We start from the raw sequence: 21,459 nt of genomic DNA, 5'->3' as shown, positions 1-21,459 counted from the left end.
TTTAAAGGGAATGGGAGATGATCTCTGATTGGTTGATTGCATGTTACGCCCCAAAACACACCTCTGATTAATGAAGACACTAAGGACAACCCTAAGGCTCCCGGAACTCAGACCCTTTTTACTGCCGTCAAACTAGCAAAAGTGGATCTGGACACGCCCTAAACACACCTGCACCAGGCGCTTACATCGTTAAGATAGGGCCCTATATGTCAATTATTTCCGTTAACAGCGTGAATAAATGCACGGATGTGTTCAGTGTGATTCCGTCAGCTGACGTTTACATGTCCTGGAGGTAAATGTCCACAGGGGCGTTTTTGGGGACAGGAGGGATCCCTCTGCTTCCCAGCATTGGACTCTTGATGGGTTCGCCTCCAGCAGTTATCACTTACTCTCAAATGAAACATAAGAGACTATTAACTTTATGAGCAGATTTCTAGAAATTTGAAAATTACTCTGAGCCAAACTGTTTTATATATACTAATTTTGTGTTGTGTGTGTCTCCTGGAAAAGCCCCATGTAGATGAGCAGAAGTGGCTGCTGCATCACTCAGTTTAATTTCCTTTTTTAATCGCTTCTCATTGAAGACTTTGGCTCAGATGTGATGACTCTCACGGAGCACATAAACCGCCGTGAAAACTTAATTATGGGCCATCGAAAAAGACTAACTCCAGAACTTTATTCATGTGCATTTATCCCATGAGAGCAGTGGTGAAGAAACTGACGGGCAAAGACAACCGTGACGGCTGCACCTGATTGGACGAACATTTCACACGCATGATGGCTCGTTTGGAAAACTTTGGCTGTGTTCCAAATCTCATACTTTTTCTTTTTACTTTCAGTACGTAGAGCAGCTGCCTTAACAAAGTGCGTACTGTTGCACTTTGTTGTAATCTCGCTTCTCTTATTTGATATTTCGTTGCTCCTTGGTTGAACCGGAAGTCGTAAAGGCCGTCTCAAAGTTCTTATTCCTGCCCCGAGGGCTGAGGAGAGAGGATGGAGGAGAGAGGATGGAGGAGCTATGAGTGAGGATGGAGGAGGGATCTCTGAGGAGCTATGAGCGAGGATGGAGGAGGGATCTCTGAGGAGCTATGAGCGAGGATGGAGGAGGGATCTCTGAGGAGCTATGAGTGAGGATAGAGGAGGGATCTCTGAGGAGCTATGAGTGAGGATGGTGGAGGGATCTCTGAGGAGCTATGAGTGAGGATGGGGGAGGGATCTCTGAGGAGCTATGAGTGAGGATGGAGGAGGGATCTCTGAGGAGCTATGAGTGAGGATGGAGGAGGGATCTCTAAGGAGCTATGAGCGAGGATGGAGGAGGGATCTCTGAGGAGCTATGAGCGAGGATAGAGGAGGGATCTCTGAGGAGCTATGAGTGAGGATGGTGGAGGGATCTCAGAGGAGCTATGAGTGAGGATGGGGGAGGGATCTCTGAGGAGCTATGAGTGAGGATGGAGGAGGGATCTCTGAGGAGCTATGAGTGAGGATGGAGGAGGGATCTCTGAGGAGCTATGAGTGAGGATGGATGGAGGGGGATCTCTAAGGAGCTATGAGCGAGGATGGAGGAGGGATCTCTGAGGAGCTATGAGCGAGGATGGAGGAGGGATCTCTGAGGAGCTATGAGCGAGGATGGAGGAGGGATCTCTGAGGAGCTATGAGTGAGGATAGAGGAGGGATCTCTGAGGAGCTATGAGTGAGGATGGTGGAGGGATCTCTGAGGAGCTATGAGTGAGGATGGGGGAGGGATCTCTGAGGAGCTATGAGTGAGGATGGAGGAGGGATCTCTGAGGAGCTATGAGTGAGGATGGAGGAGGGATCTCTAAGGAGCTATGAGCGAGGATGGAGGAGGGATCTCTGAGGAGATATGAGTGAGGATGGTGGAGGGATCTCTGAGGAGCTATGAGTGAGGATAAAGGAGGAATCTCCGAGGAGCTATGAGTGAGGATGGAGGAGGGATCTCTGAGTAGCTATGAGTGAGGATGGAGGAGGGATCTCTGAGGAGCTATGAGTGAGGATAAAGGAGGAATCTCTGAGGAGCTATGAGTGAGGATGGAGGAGGGATCTCTGAGTAGCTATGAGTGAGGATGGAGGAGGGATCTCTGAGGAGCTATGAGTGAGGATAAAGGAGGAATCTCTGAGGAGCTATGAGTGAGGATGGAGGAGGGATCTCTGAGGAGCTATGAGAGAGGTTAGAGGAGGGATATCTGAGGAGTTATGAGAGAGGATGGAGGAGGGATCTCTGAGGAGCTATGAGTGAGGATAAAGTGGGAATCTCTGAGGAGCTATGAGTGAGGATGGAGGAGGGATCTCTGAGGAGCTATGAGTGAGGATGGAGGAGGGATCTCTAAGGAGCTATGAGCGAGGATGGAGGAGGGATCTCTGAGGAGATATGAGTGAGGATGGTGGAGGGATCTCTGAAGGGCTATGAGTGAGGATAAAGGAGGAATCTCTGAGGAGCTATGAGTGAGGATGGAGGAGGGATCTCTGAGGAGCTATGAGAGAGGTTAGAGGAGGGATATCTGAGGAGCTATGAGTGAGGATAAAGTGGGAATCTCTGAGGAGCTATGAGTGAGGATGGAGGAGGGATCTCTGAGGAGCTATGAGAGAGGATAAAGTGGGAATCTCTGAGGAGCTATGAGTGAGGATGGAGGAGGGATCTCTGAGTAGCTATGAGTGAGGATGGAGGAGGGATCTCTGAGGAGCTATGAGTGAGGATAAAGGAGGAATCTCTGAGGAGCTATGAGTGAGGATGGAGGAGGGATCTCTGAGGAGCTATGAGAGAGGTTAGAGGAGGGATATCTGAGGAGTTATGAGAGAGGATGGAGGAGGGATCTCTGAGGAGCTATGAGTGAGGATAAAGTGGGAATCTCTGAGGAGCTATGAGTGAGGATGGAGGAGGGATCTCTGAGGAGCTATGAGTGAGGATGGAGGAGGGATCTCTAAGGAGCTATGAGCGAGGATGGAGGAGGGATCTCTGAGGAGATATGAGTGAGGATGGTGGAGGGATCTCTGAAGGGCTATGAGTGAGGATAAAGGAGGAATCTCTGAGGAGCTATGAGTGAGGATGGAGGAGGGATCTCTGAGGAGCTATGAGAGAGGTTAGAGGAGGGATATCTGAGGAGCTATGAGTGAGGATAAAGTGGGAATCTCTGAGGAGCTATGAGTGAGGATGGAGGAGGGATCTCTGAGGAGCTATGAGAGAGGATAAAGTGGGAATCTCTGAGGAGCTATGAGTGAGGATGGAGGAGGGATCTCTGAGGAGCTATGAGCGAGGATACAGAGGGCAGCCTTCCTGGAAGCCGTGCAGCTGAAAGCCATTGCCAACTCCGCCCACACAGCCGAGGGAAGGGAAGCAAGTGAAGAAAACGTGGATGCAATTAAACAGAACTGAGATTCAGTCCGAATATTTTTTGGCAGACTGCTTTCAACAAACTACGTATTGGGACGTACTGTACTAAATCTTTTCTGGCCTACTAAATAGTATGGTAGTATGAGTATTGGAACGCAGGGTTTTTCTTATTTTATGAAAATAGTGTTTCTTAAAACATTTTAAGCGAGAAATAAGCTACAGTTGATGAATCTGTGTCTTTATTTTAGATCGACAAAGGTCAGTTTAAAGGATTTTTCAGGAGTTTCGAGGCACCTGATTTGCATAAAGTAGCCTGGACTTAACTTTATGCAAATGAGTAGCTGGAAACTCAACGCATCGTTAGTTAAAAAAAATAATTGCATAGGAAAGTGTGGACACGTACCGTGAGTGTGTTTCACAGGTTGCAGAGTTTTTGTATCGGGATCTCCGATGTATTTTAATGCTTTCATTTTAACGATGCTTTGAACTCTCTGCTCTGTGGCTCGTAGAGCAGCATGCAGGACAATATTTCAAATCGTATTAATGTGTATTTCCATTCTTATAACGATGGACTGAAAAGACCTTTTTCTGTCTGTTTTTTATTGGACAGGATATTGGACATGTGCTCTGTGTTCAATTCAGCATTTCTCTTTTGTTTTTTTTAAATGTTTGATATTTTTTATTCTAACAGAGAGAATTGGATTTTTTTTTTTGGGTTTGTTTGATTCTCGACAGCAGACAGTCTGGTTGATGTTCATGTCTCGTCTGAATCTGTGTGTTTTCCCTTTCCATCTTTTTAGTTTTTTTCACTTCCAGCAGTTTTGGATAGTTTCCCAGCAGTTAAGGGCTTTTCAAATCCACTCTTGGACTCTTCCCCCAAAAAAACCTTCCTCAAGTTGTTGAGAACTGCCGCGTTCAGCTGAGAAACAACTCTGTCTGAACCCTCTTTTACCTCAAAATAAAAACTGAAAACAAGCTGTTGTTTGACTCCTCCATGTTCTTTCAATAAAGTCATTTTTTTCTGTTCAGTCTGTGAACGGCTCACAGGAGTTTACTTTATTTAAGCAGGTAAGCCGATTGAGAACAAATTCTCGTTTGCAACAACGACCTGGCCAAGATAAAGCACAAACGTGCGCGAGACAACGTAGAGTTACACGGTAAATACGCAAAATATAAACACAAAAAAATACAGTAAAGAATCTACAAAAATACAGATTAAAATCAAGAGTTGATTTAATATAGAGTTTGTGCAAAGTGATGACTAAGTGGTCTGGCAGTAACACAACAATTAGTCAGTCACCTAGTTAGTCAGTCAGTCACTTAGTTAGATAGTCAGTCAGTCAGTCACTTAGTTATTTAGATAGTCAGTCAGTCAATCCTGGACCCCATGTGAAAGATCTATGGTCTCATCATCATCAGCTGGACTTGTAGTCCGTTATATTGTCGGCTAGTTTACTTTAGAATCAAACATCAGATTTTATAGACTACATGTGTTCTGTGTGCAGGAATCTTAATGTGTAAAGTAACTAGTAACTAAAGCAACTAGTAACTAAACTAGTAACTAAAGCTGTAACAGATGAATGTAGCGGAGTAACTAAAGTAACTAGTAACTAAAGCTGGAACAGATGAATGTAGCGGAGTAGAAGTAGAAAGTAGCATGAAAAGAAAAGACTTGAGTAAAGTACAAGTACCTCAACTTTTGTTAACTTAAGTACAGTACTGGAGTAAATGTACTTAACTAGTAACTAAAGCAACTAGTAACTAAACTAGTAACTAAAGCTGTAACAGATGAATGTAGCGGAGTAACTAAAGTAACTAGTAACTAAAGCTGGAACAGATGAATGTAGCGGAGTAACTAAAGTAACTAGTAACTAAAGCTGGAACAGATGAATGTAGTGGAGTAACCTAAGTAACTAGTAACTAAAGCTGGAACAGATGAATGTAGCGGAGTAACTAAAGTAACTAGTAACTAAAGCTGGAACAGATGAATGTAGAGGAGTAACTAAAGTAACTAGTAACTAAAGCTGTAACATATGAATGTAGTGGAGTAACTAAAGTAACTAGTAACTAAAGCTGGAACAGATGAATTTAGTGGAGTAACTAAAGTAACTAGTAACTCAAGCTTGAACAGATGAATGTAGCGGAGTAACTAAAGTAACTAGTAACTAAAGTAACTAGTAACTAAAGCTGGAACAGATGAATGTAGCGGAGTAACTTAAAGCTGTAACAGATGAATGTAGCGGAGTAACTAAAGTAACTAGTAACTAAAGCTGGAACAGATGAATGTAGTGGAGTAACCAAAGTAACTAGTAACTAAAGCTGGAACAGATGAATGTAGCGGAGTAACTAAAGTAACTAGTAACTAAAGCTGGAACAGATGAATGTAGAGGAGTAACTAAAGTAACTAGTAACTAAAGCTGTAACATGAATGTAGTGGAGTAACTAAAGTAACTAGTAACTAAAGCTGGAACAGATGAATGTAGTGGAGTAACTAAAGTAACTAGTAACTCAAGCTTGAACAGATGAATGTAGTGGAGTAACTAAAGTAACTAGTAACTAAAGCTGGAACAGATGAATGTAGCGGAGTAACTAAAGTAACTAGTAACTAAAGCTGTAACAGATGAATGTAGCGGAGTAACTAAAGTAACTAGTAACTAAAGCTGGAACAGATGAATGTAGAGGAGTAACTAAAGTAACTAGTAACTAAAGCTGTAACAGATGAATGTAGAGGAGTAACTAAAGTAACTAGTAACTAAAGCTGGAACAGATGAATGTAGCGGAGTAACTAAAGTAACTAGTAACTAAAGCTGGAACAGATGAATGTAGCGGAGTAACTAAAGTAACTAGTAACTAAAGCTGGAACAGATGAATGTAGCGGAGTAACTAAAGTAACTAGTAACTAAAGTAACTAGTAACTAAAGCTGGAACAGATGAATGTAGCGGAGTAACTAAAGTAACTAGTAACTAAAGCTGTAACAGATGAATGTAGTGGAGTAACCAAAGTAACTAGTAACTAAAGCTGGAACAGATGAATGTAGCGGAGTAACTAAAGTAACTAGTAACTAAAGCTGGAACAGATGAATGTAGAGGAGTAACTAAAGTAACTAGTAACTAAAGCTGTAACATATGAATGTAGTGGAGTAACTAAAGTAACTAGTAACTAAAGCTGGAACAGATGAATGTAGCGGAGTAACTAAAGTAACTAGTAACTAAAGCTGGAACAGATGAATGTAGCGGAGTAACTAAAGTAACTAGTAACTAAAGCTGGAACAGATGAATTTAGTGGAGTAACTAAAGTAACTAGTAACTCAAGCTTGAACAGATGAATGTAGCGGAGTAACTAAAATAACTAGTAACTAAAGTAACTAGTAACTAAAGCTGGAACAGATGAATGTAGCGGAGTAACTAAAGTAACTAGTAACTAAAGTTGTAACAGATGAATGTAGCGGAGTAACTAAAGTAACTAGTAACTAAAGCTGTAACAGATGAATGTAGAGGAGTAACTAAAGTAACTAGTAACTAAAGCTGGAACAGATGAATGTAGAGGAGTAACTAAAGTAACTAGTAACTAAAGCTGGAACAGATGAATGTAGCGGAGTAACTAAAGTAACTAGTAACTAAAGCTGGAACAGATGAATGTAGCGGAGTAACTAAAGTAACTAGTAACTAAAGTAACTAGTAACTAAAGCTGGAACAGATGAATGTAGCGGAGTAACTAAAGTAACTAGTAACTAAAGCTGTAACAGATGAATGTAGCGGAGTAACTAAAGTAACTAGTAACTAAAGCTGTAACAGATGAATGTAGTGGAGTAACTAAAGTAACTAGTAACTAAAGCTGTAACAGATGAATGTAGCGGAGTAACTAAAGTAACTAGTAACTAAAGCTGGAACAGATGAATGTAGCGGAGTAACTAAAGTAACTAGTAACTAAAGCTGGAACAGATGAATGTAGCGGAGTAACTAAAGTAACTAGTAACTAAAGCTGTAACAGATGAATGTAGCGGAGTAACTAAAGTAACTAGTAACTAAAGCTGTAACAGATGAATGTAGTGGAGTAACTAAAGTAACTAGTAACTAAAGCTGTAACAGATGAATGTAGCGGAGTAACTAAAGTAACTAGTAACTAAAGTAACTAGTAACTAAAGCTGGAACAGATGAATGTAGCGGAGTAGAAGTAGAAAGTGGCATGAAAAGAAAAGACTCAAGTAAAGTACAAGTACCTCAACATTTGGTACTGAAGTACAGTACTGGAGGAAATGTACTTTGACATTGTACATTCCACAGCTGGATACATGGGTGTGTGTGTGTGTGTCTCTGTGTGTATGTGTGTGTGTGTGCTTGTGTCTCTGTGTGTGTGTGTATATGTGTATTTATATGTGTATGTGTGTGTATATGTGTGTGTGTGTCTGTGTGCGTGTGTGTGTATATGTGTGTGAACGTGTATTTATGTGTCTGTGTGTGTATTTATGTGTGTGTGTGTATGTCTGTGTGTGTGTGTGTGTATGTTTTTGTGTGTGCGTGTCTGTGTATGTGTGTGTGTCTGTGTGTGTGTGTGTGTGTGTGTGTGTGTGTGTGTGTCCTCACCAGATCACGTCAGTCTAGACTCTAGTTGAACCATTGTACAGTCCAAATGTTTGCTAATAAAAATTATCACCACCACAATTAAACTTTAAATCATTATTTTTCTACCATGAATTTTTGTTTTCATATTTTTTATGTCATTCTTAAATCTATTTGTCAGTAATTTCGTACGTATTCTCATTTTATTTAAACATTTTTTTACATTAACACGTTTTAAATGAATGTTTTCATTCTGTGTTCAATAAAGCTGCAACAGCTTCTTAGTTTCTATGTTTACAGATTTCAGAGCGTGTCTGTGAACGTCTCAGCATGACCAATGAGGGTCCACATCTCGCGGGACTACACCGCCCCTGCGCTCGTGTTGTCTATGGTGTTGACCTCATCTTCGCGCAGATCTCGCGATGATTGTTCACTGACGGGGTTGGAAATGGAGTCGGAGGGGGCGGGGTGCAGCAGGAGGGAGCAGAGATGTTTGGAGGCTTTTTTTTAATATAAATTATTTATTTAAATAAAAATGGCCGCCGTGGAGAGCGGAGAGGAGAGACTGTAAGTGGTTTTTTTTACATTTTATCGTCCGTTAGAAGCCACCGTTGCCGTCGCCTCCGACCGTTTACTGTCGTGTGTTTTATTTAAGTAAAAGTGCGTTGATTTTTACCCCGGCCTGTCTCGGCGGAGCGGGGTTAGCGGGAATACGTCACCAACTTACTGCTAAGTCTGTACTTTAGCTGCTGCTGTAGCCCGGAGCGGAGCAACGGTCGTCGGCTTTAGCTTTAGCCCGCTCTCCGAGCGACGCCTGGCCGCCCTGACTTCCACACAACTCCCCGGGAAGTCGGGCCGGGACCCGGCGGCTGGGTGTCCGACCGGCGGAGTGTCCAACCGCCCGCCTCCGTCAGACAGCCAGCCAGGCAGGTAGCTAACTGGCTGCTAGCTTGTTAGCAAACACCAGAATGTTTTCATCAGGCTGAGTGTTTAGACTGTTGTTCAATAACCCGGGTTAACCCTCCCCCGTCACACACACACTTACACACACATATATATATATACACACACACACACTTACACACTTTTATATATATATATACATATATATATATATATATATATATATATATATATATACCGTCATATACCCCCCTGTCAGATAACTTAATCAGATTATTACCCTAATTAGCAAGTAGCTGCCTCAGTGCCACTGAGCCAGGCAGGTGTGTGTGTGTCTGCGTGCTGTTCCTGCTGCTTCACCTCCACTTGCAGCTTTATCACACACACACACACAAACACACACACAGGGTTTCCCAACCTCTGGGTGGAGACCCCAACAGGGTCAGAGTATGGATCTGAGGGTCAGCAGGTGAACCGGACCAAAAACATGAACAGAATAATGTGGTTTTATTTGCGCTTTTTTAAAATTAATTTCTGTGTCGTTTGACATCTTCAGGACTTTAGAAACAAAATAGTTGAACTGTTGCTTTGTTTTTAGGGCTACGATTTACAATTCTTCTCATTCTCTCATTCTCTATCGTTATCTAGTGGTGCCAGATAAGTGATTAACAGGAAGACGCATACGAGACGAGACGAGGCATGAGACCAGAGAACAGAAAGGATAGAAATACCGATTAAATAAAAATATGGTTTCAACTTCACTACGGGCCAGACGTGCAGAGTTTATAGACGTGCTTTTATTTAAGAGAAAAAGGCACCATATATGTCAAAAATGGGCAAAAACATTTAAAAAAAGCACCAAAAATGTTGAAAAAACGCGTCTTAAACAAAAAAATGCGCCTAAAGCGTTAAAAAATACGTTTCTTAGCCATCATAGAAACAAATGCGCCAAAAACGTCAGAGAAAAGCGACGAAATTGTCTAAAAAAGCTCCTAAACATCTGTCTGTCTGTCTATGTCTCTGTGTGTGTGTGTGTGTGTGTGTGTGTGTGTGTGTGTGTGTGTCTGTGTGTGTGTGTGTCTCTGTGTGTGTGTGTGTGTGTGTGTCTCTGTGTGTGTGTGTGTGTGTGTGTGTGTGTGTGTGTCTCTGTGTGTGTGTGTGTGTGTCTCTGTGTGTGTGTGTGTGTGTGTGTGTGTGTGTGTGTGTGTGTGTGTGTGTGTCTGTTTTTAAAATTAATGTTTGACATCTTCAGGACTTTAGAAACAAAATAGTTGAACTGTTGCTTTGTTTTCAGGGCTACGATTTACAATTCTTCTCATTCTCGATTAATCTGCAGATTGTTTTTCTGGATTATTTATTTATTTATTTATTAGTGGTAAAATAAGTGATCAACAGGAAGACGCAGACGAGACGAGGCATGAGACCAGAGAACAGAAAGGATAGAAATACAGATTAAATAAAAAATATGGTTTCAACTTCACTACGAGCCAGACGTGCAGAGTTTATAGACGTGCTTTTATTTAAGAGAAAAAGGGGCCATATATGTCAAAAAAAAAATATGGGCAAAAACATTAATATAACGCATCATAAACGTAAAAAAATAAGTTCCTTAGCTATCATAGAAAAATGCGCCAAAAACGTTGATAAAAAACGTCGGAGAAAGGCAACAAAATAGTCTAAAAAAGCTCCTAAACATTGGAAAATGTCGACAAAAGCGCAGAATACGCCGAAAAAAGGGGCAAAAGGTGTGTGTGTGTGTCTGTGTCTCTGTGTGTGTCTGTCTGTGGTGTGTGTTAGTGTGTGTCTCTGTGTGGTGTGTGTGTGTGTGTGTCTCTGTGTGAGTGTGGTGTGTGTGTGTGTGGTGTGGGTGTGTGTCTCTGTGTGAGTGTGTGTCTGTGTCTGTCTGTGGTGTGTCTGTGTGTGTGTATATGTGTGTGTGTCTCTGTTTGTGTGTGTGTCTGTGTCTCTGTGTGTGTGCGGTGTGTGTGTGTCTCTGTGTGAGTGTGTGTCTGTGTCTGTCTGTGGTGTGTCTGTGTGTGTGTATATGTGTGTGTGTCTCTGTTTGTGTGTTTGTGTGTGTCTGTGTCTCTGTGTGTGTCTGTCTGTGGTGTGTGTGTGTGTGTGTGTCTGTGTGAGTGTATGTCTGTCTGTGTCTGTTTGTGGTGTGTCTGTGTTTGTGTATATGTGTGTGGCTGTGTGTGTGTGTGGTGTGTGTCTGTATGTGTCTCTGTGTATGTGTATATGTGTGTCTCTGTGTGTGTTACTCTGTTTGTGTCTGTGTCTGTCTGTGGTGTGTCTGTGTGTGTGTGTATGTATGTATATGTGTTTGTGTCTACCTGTGTGTGTGTGTGTGTGTGTGTTTTTTTTTTTGGGGGGTTTTCATTTCATGCACTGAACGAAGAATTGAGTAATTGTGAAAATAATCCGATTTGATCGATGATGACGATAAGCAGAATTCAGAAGACGTACCAGATTAAAACATAACTCGGCCCCTCGCAGATTTTCGTGTATCAATTTAGGTTCCTAAACATTTGGGCTCGCCAGTTTTTGTCACTTATTCCATCTTTTTGGTCGCTTTTTTTCTATGATGGCTAAGAAACGTTTTTGGGGCTTTATGATAAGGCTGTGCAATTAATCAAAATGTAATCGTGATTATGATTTCGGCTCCCAACGATCACAAAAACAGAATAATCGAGAAAAACTATTATTCAGCTCATTACGTTTTGCAAGTAAACTCTTATTTTCTCTTGTGTTCTGAATGAAAAGATAAAGTTTAAACAGGACAAGCATTAAGGTAAATTTCACAGTTGTATGTGTTGATATATTTAACCTTTTCCACAGTTTTTGAAGTTCATTAATTGCAACATCTTTCCAGAAGTCAACAAGTAATCGTGTTTAAATTATCGTGATTTCATTATTGACCTAAATAATCGTGATTATATTTTTTTCCCATAATGTAGCAGGCCTACTTTATGAAGACCACACTATTTGACTTTTTCTCTTAAATAAAAGCCAGTCAGTAAACTCCACACGTCTGGCCCTGGTTACACTGATCGTACTTGGAGGAAATCAAACGTACTCAGCCCGTTGGATGTTTTAATCAACGTCGACAGAGTTCAGAGAACTTGAAACTTTGCAGAGAGAAAAATCTATCAACCACAGCGCACGATGTGTCAGCCCCGTAGGTTTTTTTTATTTATTTTTTTTGTATCATCGTGGGGTGATGTGGTTCAAACAGCTTCCTGTGGGTGCGTTCAGGGACACTGCCAGCGGCTGTAACTCCACACTTCCTGCAGTCGCTTCACACTAACAGCGCCAGCCTGCCTCATACAAACTAGTCCCTCCACAGAGCTGCGGAGTAAAAAACCTCTGGCTACACCACAGATGCATTCTGGGATAGGAGAAAAAAAAAACTCTGGGTTGTGCCCATGTTATGAAAAAAAAAACATCCCTTTTTCTGGTGATTTAGGGTGTTATTTTGTGTCTCTGATGCTTCCACACACATACACACTTTGAATAAACCCATCCATGGTGTTCTGAGTGAGATCTGGTCTCTGAATGTGTCCTGCCTTCAGTCTCCTGGTGAGATGGTCAACATCTGCACGGCTTTCTACGGCACTAGCCGAGACGAGCTGGCTAACCGTAGCATGCTAGCTCGTTCTCAATGACAAAACACTGCTACAACACACACAAATTCACCCTTAACTACAAAATAAGTTGTATAGAACTACTTCCATGTCCCTGTTCAGTTGGAAGTGGAAGTGTGAAGTGCGCCCTCGTTTAGAAGAAGTCTCCCGGCTAGTCCTGCCTTGTACAGGCCGAAGTTTGAGAAAAGGCTAGCTAGCTCATGTAGTCCTTAACTAGCTACTGTGCATGTGCGACTGACTACAAAGATGTTGCAGAAGTTGAGATGTCTCCCTCTGTAGCTAAAACAGAGACCAAAAGATGGTGTTTTTTGAAAATTAAACCATGTAAACCTATTCTGGTACAACCTTAAAATACAGTTATGAACCTGAAAATGAGCAGAATATGGGTGCTTTAAAGGAACACGCCGACGTATTGGGAATTTATCTTATTGACTGTAACCCCCAGAGTTAGACAAGTCCATACATACCCTTCTCATCTCAGTGCGTGCTGTAAGGCAGTCTGACAGCTCCAGCATTAGCTTAGCCCAGCACAGATCCTGCAGGTGAATGGTTCCAACTAGCCTACTGCTCCCAATTGTGACAAAATAACTCCAACATGTTCCTATTTACATGTTGTGATTTGTAGAGTCACAGCGTGTACAAAAAAACAACGTAACATGAGACACAGCCATCTACTAACAGTAAACAAACCGGGAACTATATTCTCAGACAGGCTTGCTGCGAGCATATCACTCCGCCCAAGTACTAAATTCTTCCGCCTGAGAATATAGTTCCCGGTTTGTTTACTGTTAGAAGATGGCTGTGTCTCATGTTACGTTGTTTTTTGTACACGCTGTGACTCTATAAATCACAACATGTAAATAGGAACATGTTGGAGTTATTTTGTCACTTATTGGGAGCAGTAGGATTACTGGAACCATTCACCTGCAGGATCTGTGCTGGTCTGATGCCGCTGGAGCCGTCAGACAGCATTACAGCACGCATGGAGATGAGAAGGATATGTATGGACTAGTCTACCTCTGGGGGTTACAGTGAATAAGATAAATTCCCAGTAAGTCGGCGTGTTCCTTTCAACCAATCACAACGGTCTTGGGCGGTGCTAAGCTCCAGACGCAGCGACACTGGGGGCTCTGCTAAATAGCCTCGGGAAGGAACTTGTTTCGGAGGAACGTTTTGCACCCCGCAGAAGAAAACTCCTCATAGGATATTAAGGGATACTTCACCGATTAGCGTTAAGCTTTATATCAGCAGAAACACGGCAGTGTTTTCAAATGACCGTGCTTCCCTCCCTCATGTCCCCCCTGTGACGAGAGATGGCTCCGATGATGCAAAAATCGTCATTTTGCATCATCATCATCGGAGGCTTTTTGGGGCCAGAGGCTAGAGACAAAAAAAATTTAAATAAATAAATAAAAAAAAGCCTCCGATGTTGCAAAATGACGATTTTTGATATATCGACTCAGTATCGTTGTAATAATCGTTATAATAGGCGCCAGGTTGACCGTGATGTAATGGTTGACAGGCGTGATGTCATCTGTTTTCCCCCAGAGAGGAGGGAGAGGAGGGAGCTGTCGACCCCCAGCCCCCCCCCAGAGAGAGAGACCGGTCCCACAGCAAGACCAAGAAGGCCCGTCGGCGCCATGGCGACCGAGGGGCGGAGCCCACCGCCGCCGTGCTGCAGCCACAGGCGGGTGGCGAGCCCCCGACCCAGGTAAGGACCATTGACATATATAAAATGGACCAATAGACCCCGTTGGTCTGGACGGAGACCAGTGAAGGATATTAGAAGCACTTTTCCGGGGATCTCTTGCTGAGCAGCCTCCAGCTGAGCTTGAAGACGTAGATGTGACGTGAGCAACGTGTCTGAAAGTGTGAAGTCTTCTGGTAGCTGTGAGAGAGAAATCTCAATCATTCCCAATCTCACAGAGACGGAGAGTGTAGGTATATGTAAGGAGATAACATAGAAACAGGCTAATTACTGATCACTAACATGCTAGTTAACATTAGTAATTAAACCTAAACAGCTAATGGAAGTCCAAACTGCCTGTGAGCTTCTCCTGTACTATACGGTAATTCCTCTACTGTGTGACAGTAAGTCTCGTGGTTATGACCCAATCGTTAGCCTATTGTTATAAAAGCGTCTGCTACGGAGCCATAACGTGAGCTACAAGGTAATGGAGCCTTTTATACATTGTCGTGTTTCTTTAGAAATAAACAACGAACAAATAGAGTCTTTAAACGCTTCAGATGTAAAGTTATTCTCTGTCAAAGTGACTTAAAAAAAATGGCGGTCAGTGTAATGCTAACGGGAGGTGATGGCTTTGTAGCAACAGAATGGCGCCATTGGAGGTTCGAGTTCTGAGGCGAAGCTTACCCCCCTTGGATGATGACAGGCGCAGACCTGCGCAGAATCCATCGCCGCCCAATGCATGCTGGGTAGATTTGTGTCCGACTCGATTCCCGACTCACTCGATCAAGGCGGCCGCAGGTTTGAGAGCCGGGCGCCACAGTCGCTCTCCACCGAATGCAAGACCCAGGCGGACCCAGTGGCATGCTGGGAAAGCGCCCGGCTCTCAGCCCATCTAAAAGCTGATTGGTTCAGAATCGACTCAGCACGATGACGTTTTATATCAACTTTTAATTGCCATTTGTCTGATTTTTTTTAAAGGCTTATTCTGTACAGAGTAGGGCTGTGCAATTAATCGAAATGTAATCGTGATTATGATTTTGGCTCCCAATGATCACAAAAACAGAATACAATTATTTACCTCGTTACGTTTTGCAAAGTTAACCCTTATTTCCTCTCGTGCTCTTAATGAAAAAATTAAGTTTAAATAGGAAAAGTATTACGGCACATTTCACAGTTGAATGTGTTTTTTTCACTGTTTATTTATTTAACTTTTCCCACTGTTTTTTAAGTTACATAATTGCAACATCTTTCCAGAAGTCAAGGAGTAATCGTATATAATATAGACCGAAATTATCGTGATTATATTTTTTTTCCATAATCGAGCAGCCCTAGTACAGAACCCATTGTGTGGCTGATGGGGACGTTTAGACGCTGCCTGCGTGGTGTTTTCTAAGTCTTTCCACACCAGAAAGGTGTCTGACAAAAAAGTGTGAAATAACTGAAAACATTGTATCTTATATTATATTTTAGATTCTTCAAAGTAGCCACCCTTTGCTTTTTTATTAATAAGGGAAATAATTCCACTAATGAACCCTGACAAAGCACACCTGTGAAGGTAAAACCATTTCAGGAGACTACCTCATGAAGCTCATTGAGAGAACACCAAGGGTTTGCAGAGTTATCATAAAAAAGCAAAGGGAGGCTACTTTGAAGAATCTAAAATATAAGACATGTTTTCAGTTATTTCACACTTTTTTGTTAAGTACATAATTCCATATGTGTTCATTCATAGTTTTGATGCCTTCAGTGAGAATCTACAATGTAAATAGTCATGAAAATAAAAAGGAAACGCATTGAATGAGAAGGTGTGTCCAAACTTTTGGCCTGTACTGTATATATATATATATATATATATATATATATATATATATATATATACACACACAATATGATCTGATGAAATGAAGGTGTTTCAGGAGATGAAGCCGGTCTCGTGTCCCTTCCTTCCTGCAGGCGTCTGAGCCGGCGGTGGCGGGCCCCTCGGAGCCGGGCTCGGAGTCGGCCGCCGGCAGCGAGTCGGCCGGTTCCCCCAGGCAGCGGCGCTCCGTCATCCGGGACCGCGGCCCGCTGTACGATGACCCGTCGCTGCCCGAAGGCTGGACCCGCAAACTCAAACAGAGGAAGTCCGGCCGCTCGGCGGGGAAGTTCGACGTCTATTTGATCAAGTAAGTTCAAACTCGGCTCTGGGGACGATGTGTAATAGCTTCGTGTTTTATTTCTCTTATGTGACCTTTTATTTTATGTAAGCCGATTTGAGAACGAATTCTCGTTTGCAACAACGACCTGGCCAAGATAAAGCATAAACGTGCAACACAACGTAGAGTTACACAGTAAATACTCCGAATTTAAACACAAAAAACTAGGGCTGCCACCTCCTAGTCGATTAGTCGACTAATCAGTCGTTTTGGTCTTAGTCGACTAAGATTTCTTTAGTCAATTAGTCATTTTTTATGCTTATTCATGCTTAATTACTCATTTCTAAGAAACTTCTGAGCACATTTATGGTAAACACAAGATTTAAAGTGGAGCTTTTGCAGGATTAATTGTGGAGAAACTCAGTTTTACAGATGGTTAATTAACTACATTTATATTGTGCTTTTCTAGTCTTAACCACCTCTCAAAGCTCACAGCTCTGTCAATTAAATCAACTAATCGATTAGTCGACAAAATCCTACAAGTGTTAGTCGACTAAGAATGTCTTTAGTCGAGGACAGCCCTACAAAAAACACAGTAAAGAACCTACAAAAATACTGATTAAAATCAAGAGTCGATGGATACAGTTTGTGCAAAGTGATGTCTAATGGCGTTTTTCCGTTACATGTTACCTGCTCGACTCACCTCGACTCTACTCAACGCGCTGTGCGTCCGTTTTCCGTTGCAGATTTTAGTACGGCCTCAGCGTGGCTGGTCATCATAGCGGCGCCGCGGTGAACTGCCGTGACCTTAAAGCCAGTCGAGATGATCAGTCGAGTCCCCGAGGTCCCAAAAAAACTGCCTCGGGACACACTGAGGCGTAGAGTTTAGATTCTCTGCCCGAGCCCGAACCCTTGATTAAGCATTTGTGTTTTTTGGGGAGAAAGCTATGCCATAATCAGAACTATTTAGGCCAAAGTAACAAATGTGTCCAAAAAGTTACACAAGTTGGACTACAGTTACAAAATGCAACATGAGTCATGCGCGGAGTCTCCTCCTCTCGCACACATCACACCGGGGCTGAGGGCTGTATGGTGGAGCATCACCCCGTGGGCTGAGGGCTGTATGGTGGAGCATCACCCCGTGGGCTGAGGGCTGTATGGTGGAGCATCACACCGGGGCTGAGGGCTGTATGGTGGAGCAGCACCCCGGGGCTGAGGGCTGTACGGTGGAGCATCACACCGGGGCTGAGGGCTGTATGGTGGAGCAGCACCCCGGGGCTGAGGGCTGTATGGTGGAGCATCACACCGGGGCTGAGGGCTGTATGGTGGAGCATCACACCGGGGCCGAGGGCTGTATGGTGGAGCATCACACCGGGGCTGAGGGCTGTACGGTGGAGCATCACCCCGGGGCTGAGGGCTGTATGGTGGAGCATCACACCGGGGCTGAGGGCTGTATGGTGGAGCAGCACCCCGGGGCTGAGGGCTGTACGGTGGAGCATCACACCGGGGCTGAGGGCTGTACGGTGGAGCATCACACCGGGGCTGAGGGCTGTATGGTGGAGCAGCACCCCGGGGCTGAGGGCTGTACGGTGGAGCATCACACCGGGGCTGAGGGCTGTATGGTGGAGCATCACACCGGGGCTGAGGGCTGTATGGTGGAGCATCACACCGGGGCTGAGGGCTGTACGGTGGAGCTAAAGTGCAACATGGAGCTTAAGGATGTAAAGAAAAAAAGAAAAACAGGAGAATTACCTTTGAGCAAGTTTGGAGGAAAGTCGGAGGTATGGAGCCATTTTAATCAAGTCGTGGGCAGTGACAACATGTGTGTCGGCTTTGTTGAGGGCATTAAGTGCAGCCGCTGTTCGCCTATGACCGCAAATAAAACGGAGAAGTGGATGATGAACAGACACACGAAGCAGGCTCGCCGTGGCAGAAAAGATGATAGTCAGCCTTCAACCTCCTCTTCTGTTACTTCTCCAAGCGTAGGATCCCCCTGAGGGCGAGGCAAGCCCTCACAGGGAAATACGTTGAGGTCCATTTGCGATCCGTTCCATTCTGAATAAACATTTTACATGCTTCGCTCCTGTTGCATTATTCACTAAGATCATTTTAAACAGATTTCTGCAGTTCAAACAACTCTGAATTGTAGTGGAGAACGTCAGTTATGATGGCCCACGGATTAAAAAAGTGTCGGGCTGAAATTGGGCTCGGGCTCATAATTCCGGACACAACGTGCACGGGCTCGGCTGGGTCGGGCTTGATTTTTTGGGCCCGATGTAAGCTCTACTGAGGCGACACCGACTTGAGAAACGTAATACGTCTCCATAGCAGCAGGCGGCACTACTCTGTGTTGTCGCCCAGGAACTGAAAAGGCAGCTGATTGGACGAACGCGTCACATGGGTTTGGTTTCTCCGGAAATTCAAAGCCAGTCTGTCTCGTTAAGAATCCGATCTCATATCAGACTGAAATAGTTCACCGAAAAAACATGTTTCTGAAAACATTTGAAGAGAGAAATAGGCTGTGTGTGTGTGTGTGTGTGTGTGTGTGTGTGTGTGTGTGTGTGTGTGTGTGTGTGTGTGTGTGTGTGTGTGTGTGTGTGTGTGTGTGTGTGTGTGTGTGCGCAGCTGCTGAATCTCTCTTCATTTCAGATCAACAAAGGTCATTTTAAAAGATTTTCGTCAGATTTTGAGAGACTCTAGTCCCCTCATTCTGCTCCTCCATTTCCTGGTGAGTCCAGACTGTCTCCGACTGAACATGTCAAATTGGTCATTTTAAAAGAACGAAATAACGACGTGAAAAAAATATATATAGCGTGGCTCATTGGCTGGTCAGTTCCCATGATGCAAGGCGGTAAATAGAGTTGTGTTAAAGTTTGCTGATAATTTTGCCATTTGTTCGGAAAAAAAAACTTGGCAAGGGCCTCTGTTCTCGTCAAGTGACGCAAGATCGGCTTAGTTTGAGGGGCCCCTGATTGGCACAGGGCCCTGGGGCAGCTGCACCAAAGCACCCACGCTATCTCCGCTACTGGCTTTACGTGAACCAAACCGTAAGTGGGAAGACTATATGAGACATGGAATAATACAGTCCAAGATATTAGACTTTTTCGAAATAAAAGCATGAAAATAAACTCTACATGTCCGGCCCTTGATGCGATTCTCCTTTTTTCAGTGTGGCCCTTAGTGAAGTTGAGTTTGACCCCCCTGCAGTAGAGGATGGAGATCCAAACCGAGCCCGTCGGTACCCGGGGCTGCCCGACGGGCCGGGCCGGGCCGGGTTCGGACAGATATTTATCCGATATGGCCAATGGAAGCGGACAAGCCGAGGACAACATGTCAGGGACCACGTTGAGACGATCGACATTTTCTCGGACCACTTAGATTTAAATGCTATAAGACCCGTCTATCTTTTTAGCCAATGAGCAGACAATTCGATTGACATGCAGTATGGGCATTACATTCATTAACGTTAACAACGTTACCACGGGAGTGAACAGAGTTGTCAAAACACTTAAAGTTTGACTTTATCTGACTGTTTTGTTGACATTCGCTTTAGCACAGCTCCATCTAGTGGATGCATAACGCAACCCCAGTCAAACGTTTGACGGCAGTATCTTCTATTCTATGCGCCTTATAATCCGGTGCGCCCTATATATGTGAAAACAGTTCTCAAATAAGCTGTTCATTGAAGGTGCGCCTTATAATCCGGTGCGCCTTATAGTGCGGAAAATACGGTATTCGAATGTCAAATTTTCAAATCGAAATACCAACCCACCGAACGAATATTCGAGCCCTAATATAAATGTGGATAACGTTAGTGATAGTGAGATGCTTGCGACAGCTACATTTCTAGTGATGAATCCACGAAAACAGCGGTTTATTTCTGAGGCTTAGTCCACACGGACACGGGTATTTTTATAACCAGAGTTTTTTCTCCTCCGTTTAAAAAAAAAAAAAAAAAAAAAAAAAAACCCGTCCACACATGCTCGGTTTAAAATAAATCTCCGTCCACATGAAAACGCAAAAACACGCTGTCAAGCCATCGCAAAGAATCGTCAACAAAGCAGTTAGCGGCGCACAATATGACGTCAAACACAGCGGATAACGGCGCACACTCTTGACGTCGCGAGGCAAAAAACCCGGTTAAACTGTCCACTAAGGGTGTGACGAGATCTCGTTTTACGAGATCTCGCGAGATTAAAACGTGTCGAGATTTCTCGTCGAGGTGAAAAGTTGTCTCGTGAGGCGATGTGATGTCAGCGTGATGGAGCGTGAAATTACTATTGAAGATCCCCCTGCAACTTTTAAATCATTTGTGTGCAAACATTTTGGTTTTCCTGCGGAAATAATAAACGGCGAAAGAGTGACAGACAAGACGAACACAATATGTAAATATTGTAAGAAAAAAATGCCGAATACCGCGGCTTACACGAGCACTATGCAAAAACACTTACAGCACCACCACAGCTCTCTACTAACTACTGCACCCGCGACGAAAACATTAAAAGGGCAAACAACTCTAAAAGCCTTTGCCTCTCTGCCACGGCAATAACGAGGGACATCAGCGTTTTCATCGCAGCTGATATGAGGCCATTTTCTGTGGTGGAAAATGTCGGATTTCGGCGACTCCTCCACACACTGGAACCGAGGTACGTCATATATTTCATCATTGAGGATTTCTTTACATTTTTTTTTAAAATCTCGTCTCGTCTCGTTCTCGTGAACCCAATCTCGTGATGTGTCTCGTCTCGTGGAGTAAGCGTCTCGTCACACCCCTAGTGTCCACACGACAACACTGTAACCGGCGTTCCTGAAAATGCTCACCCTGGCCGGAGTTTTCAAAAATGTTCGGTTACAGGGCCCTGAAACTGCGTTTTCGTGTGGACGGAAGGCCGAACCGCGTAAAAAAAAAAAGTCACGGTTATAAAACTACCCGTGTCCGTGTGGACTAGGCCTGAGTCACGGCTTCATTCTAACGCCTCTCTGTGTAACAGTACCAGCTCGGCCCGACAGAATTCGGCCCGAGCCCGACAAGTACGTTTTGATTGACAGCTTTTTAAAAGCCCGACATTATTCAAATGTGCTCACGCACACACACACAGGTGCTCTTTCGCCTTTTGTCTAGAACAGTGGTTCCCAACCTGGGGTCCGGGCACCCCCAGGGGGGGCGGCAAAGATCAC

At 43.7% G+C, this 21,459-nt stretch overlaps 1 protein-coding gene across 1 annotated transcript in view; it reads left to right on the top strand.

Moving 5' to 3' along the window:
* The first annotated feature begins 8,243 nt into the window (after window positions 1–8,243).
* mecp2 (methyl CpG binding protein 2) overlaps window positions 8,244–21,459 on the top strand; it is a 22,911-nt gene continuing 9,695 nt past the window's right edge. The window contains exons 1-4 of the mRNA XM_028582649.1: window positions 8,244–8,397; window positions 8,653–8,836; window positions 14,005–14,167; window positions 16,100–16,311. Of these exons, the coding sequence (XP_028438450.1) occupies window positions 8,244–8,397; window positions 8,653–8,836; window positions 14,005–14,167; window positions 16,100–16,311 (713 nt within the window). The remainder of the gene's footprint in view (window positions 8,398–8,652; window positions 8,837–14,004; window positions 14,168–16,099; window positions 16,312–21,459) is intronic.

The sequence above is a fragment of the Perca flavescens genome, chromosome 7 (assembly GCF_004354835.1).
Source record: "Perca flavescens isolate YP-PL-M2 chromosome 7, PFLA_1.0, whole genome shotgun sequence".
In the NCBI taxonomy this organism is placed as follows: domain Eukaryota; kingdom Metazoa; phylum Chordata; class Actinopteri; order Perciformes; family Percidae; genus Perca; species Perca flavescens.
Note: the sequence above shows the minus strand (reverse complement) of the source record. Positions and strands in the feature narration are given on the sequence as shown.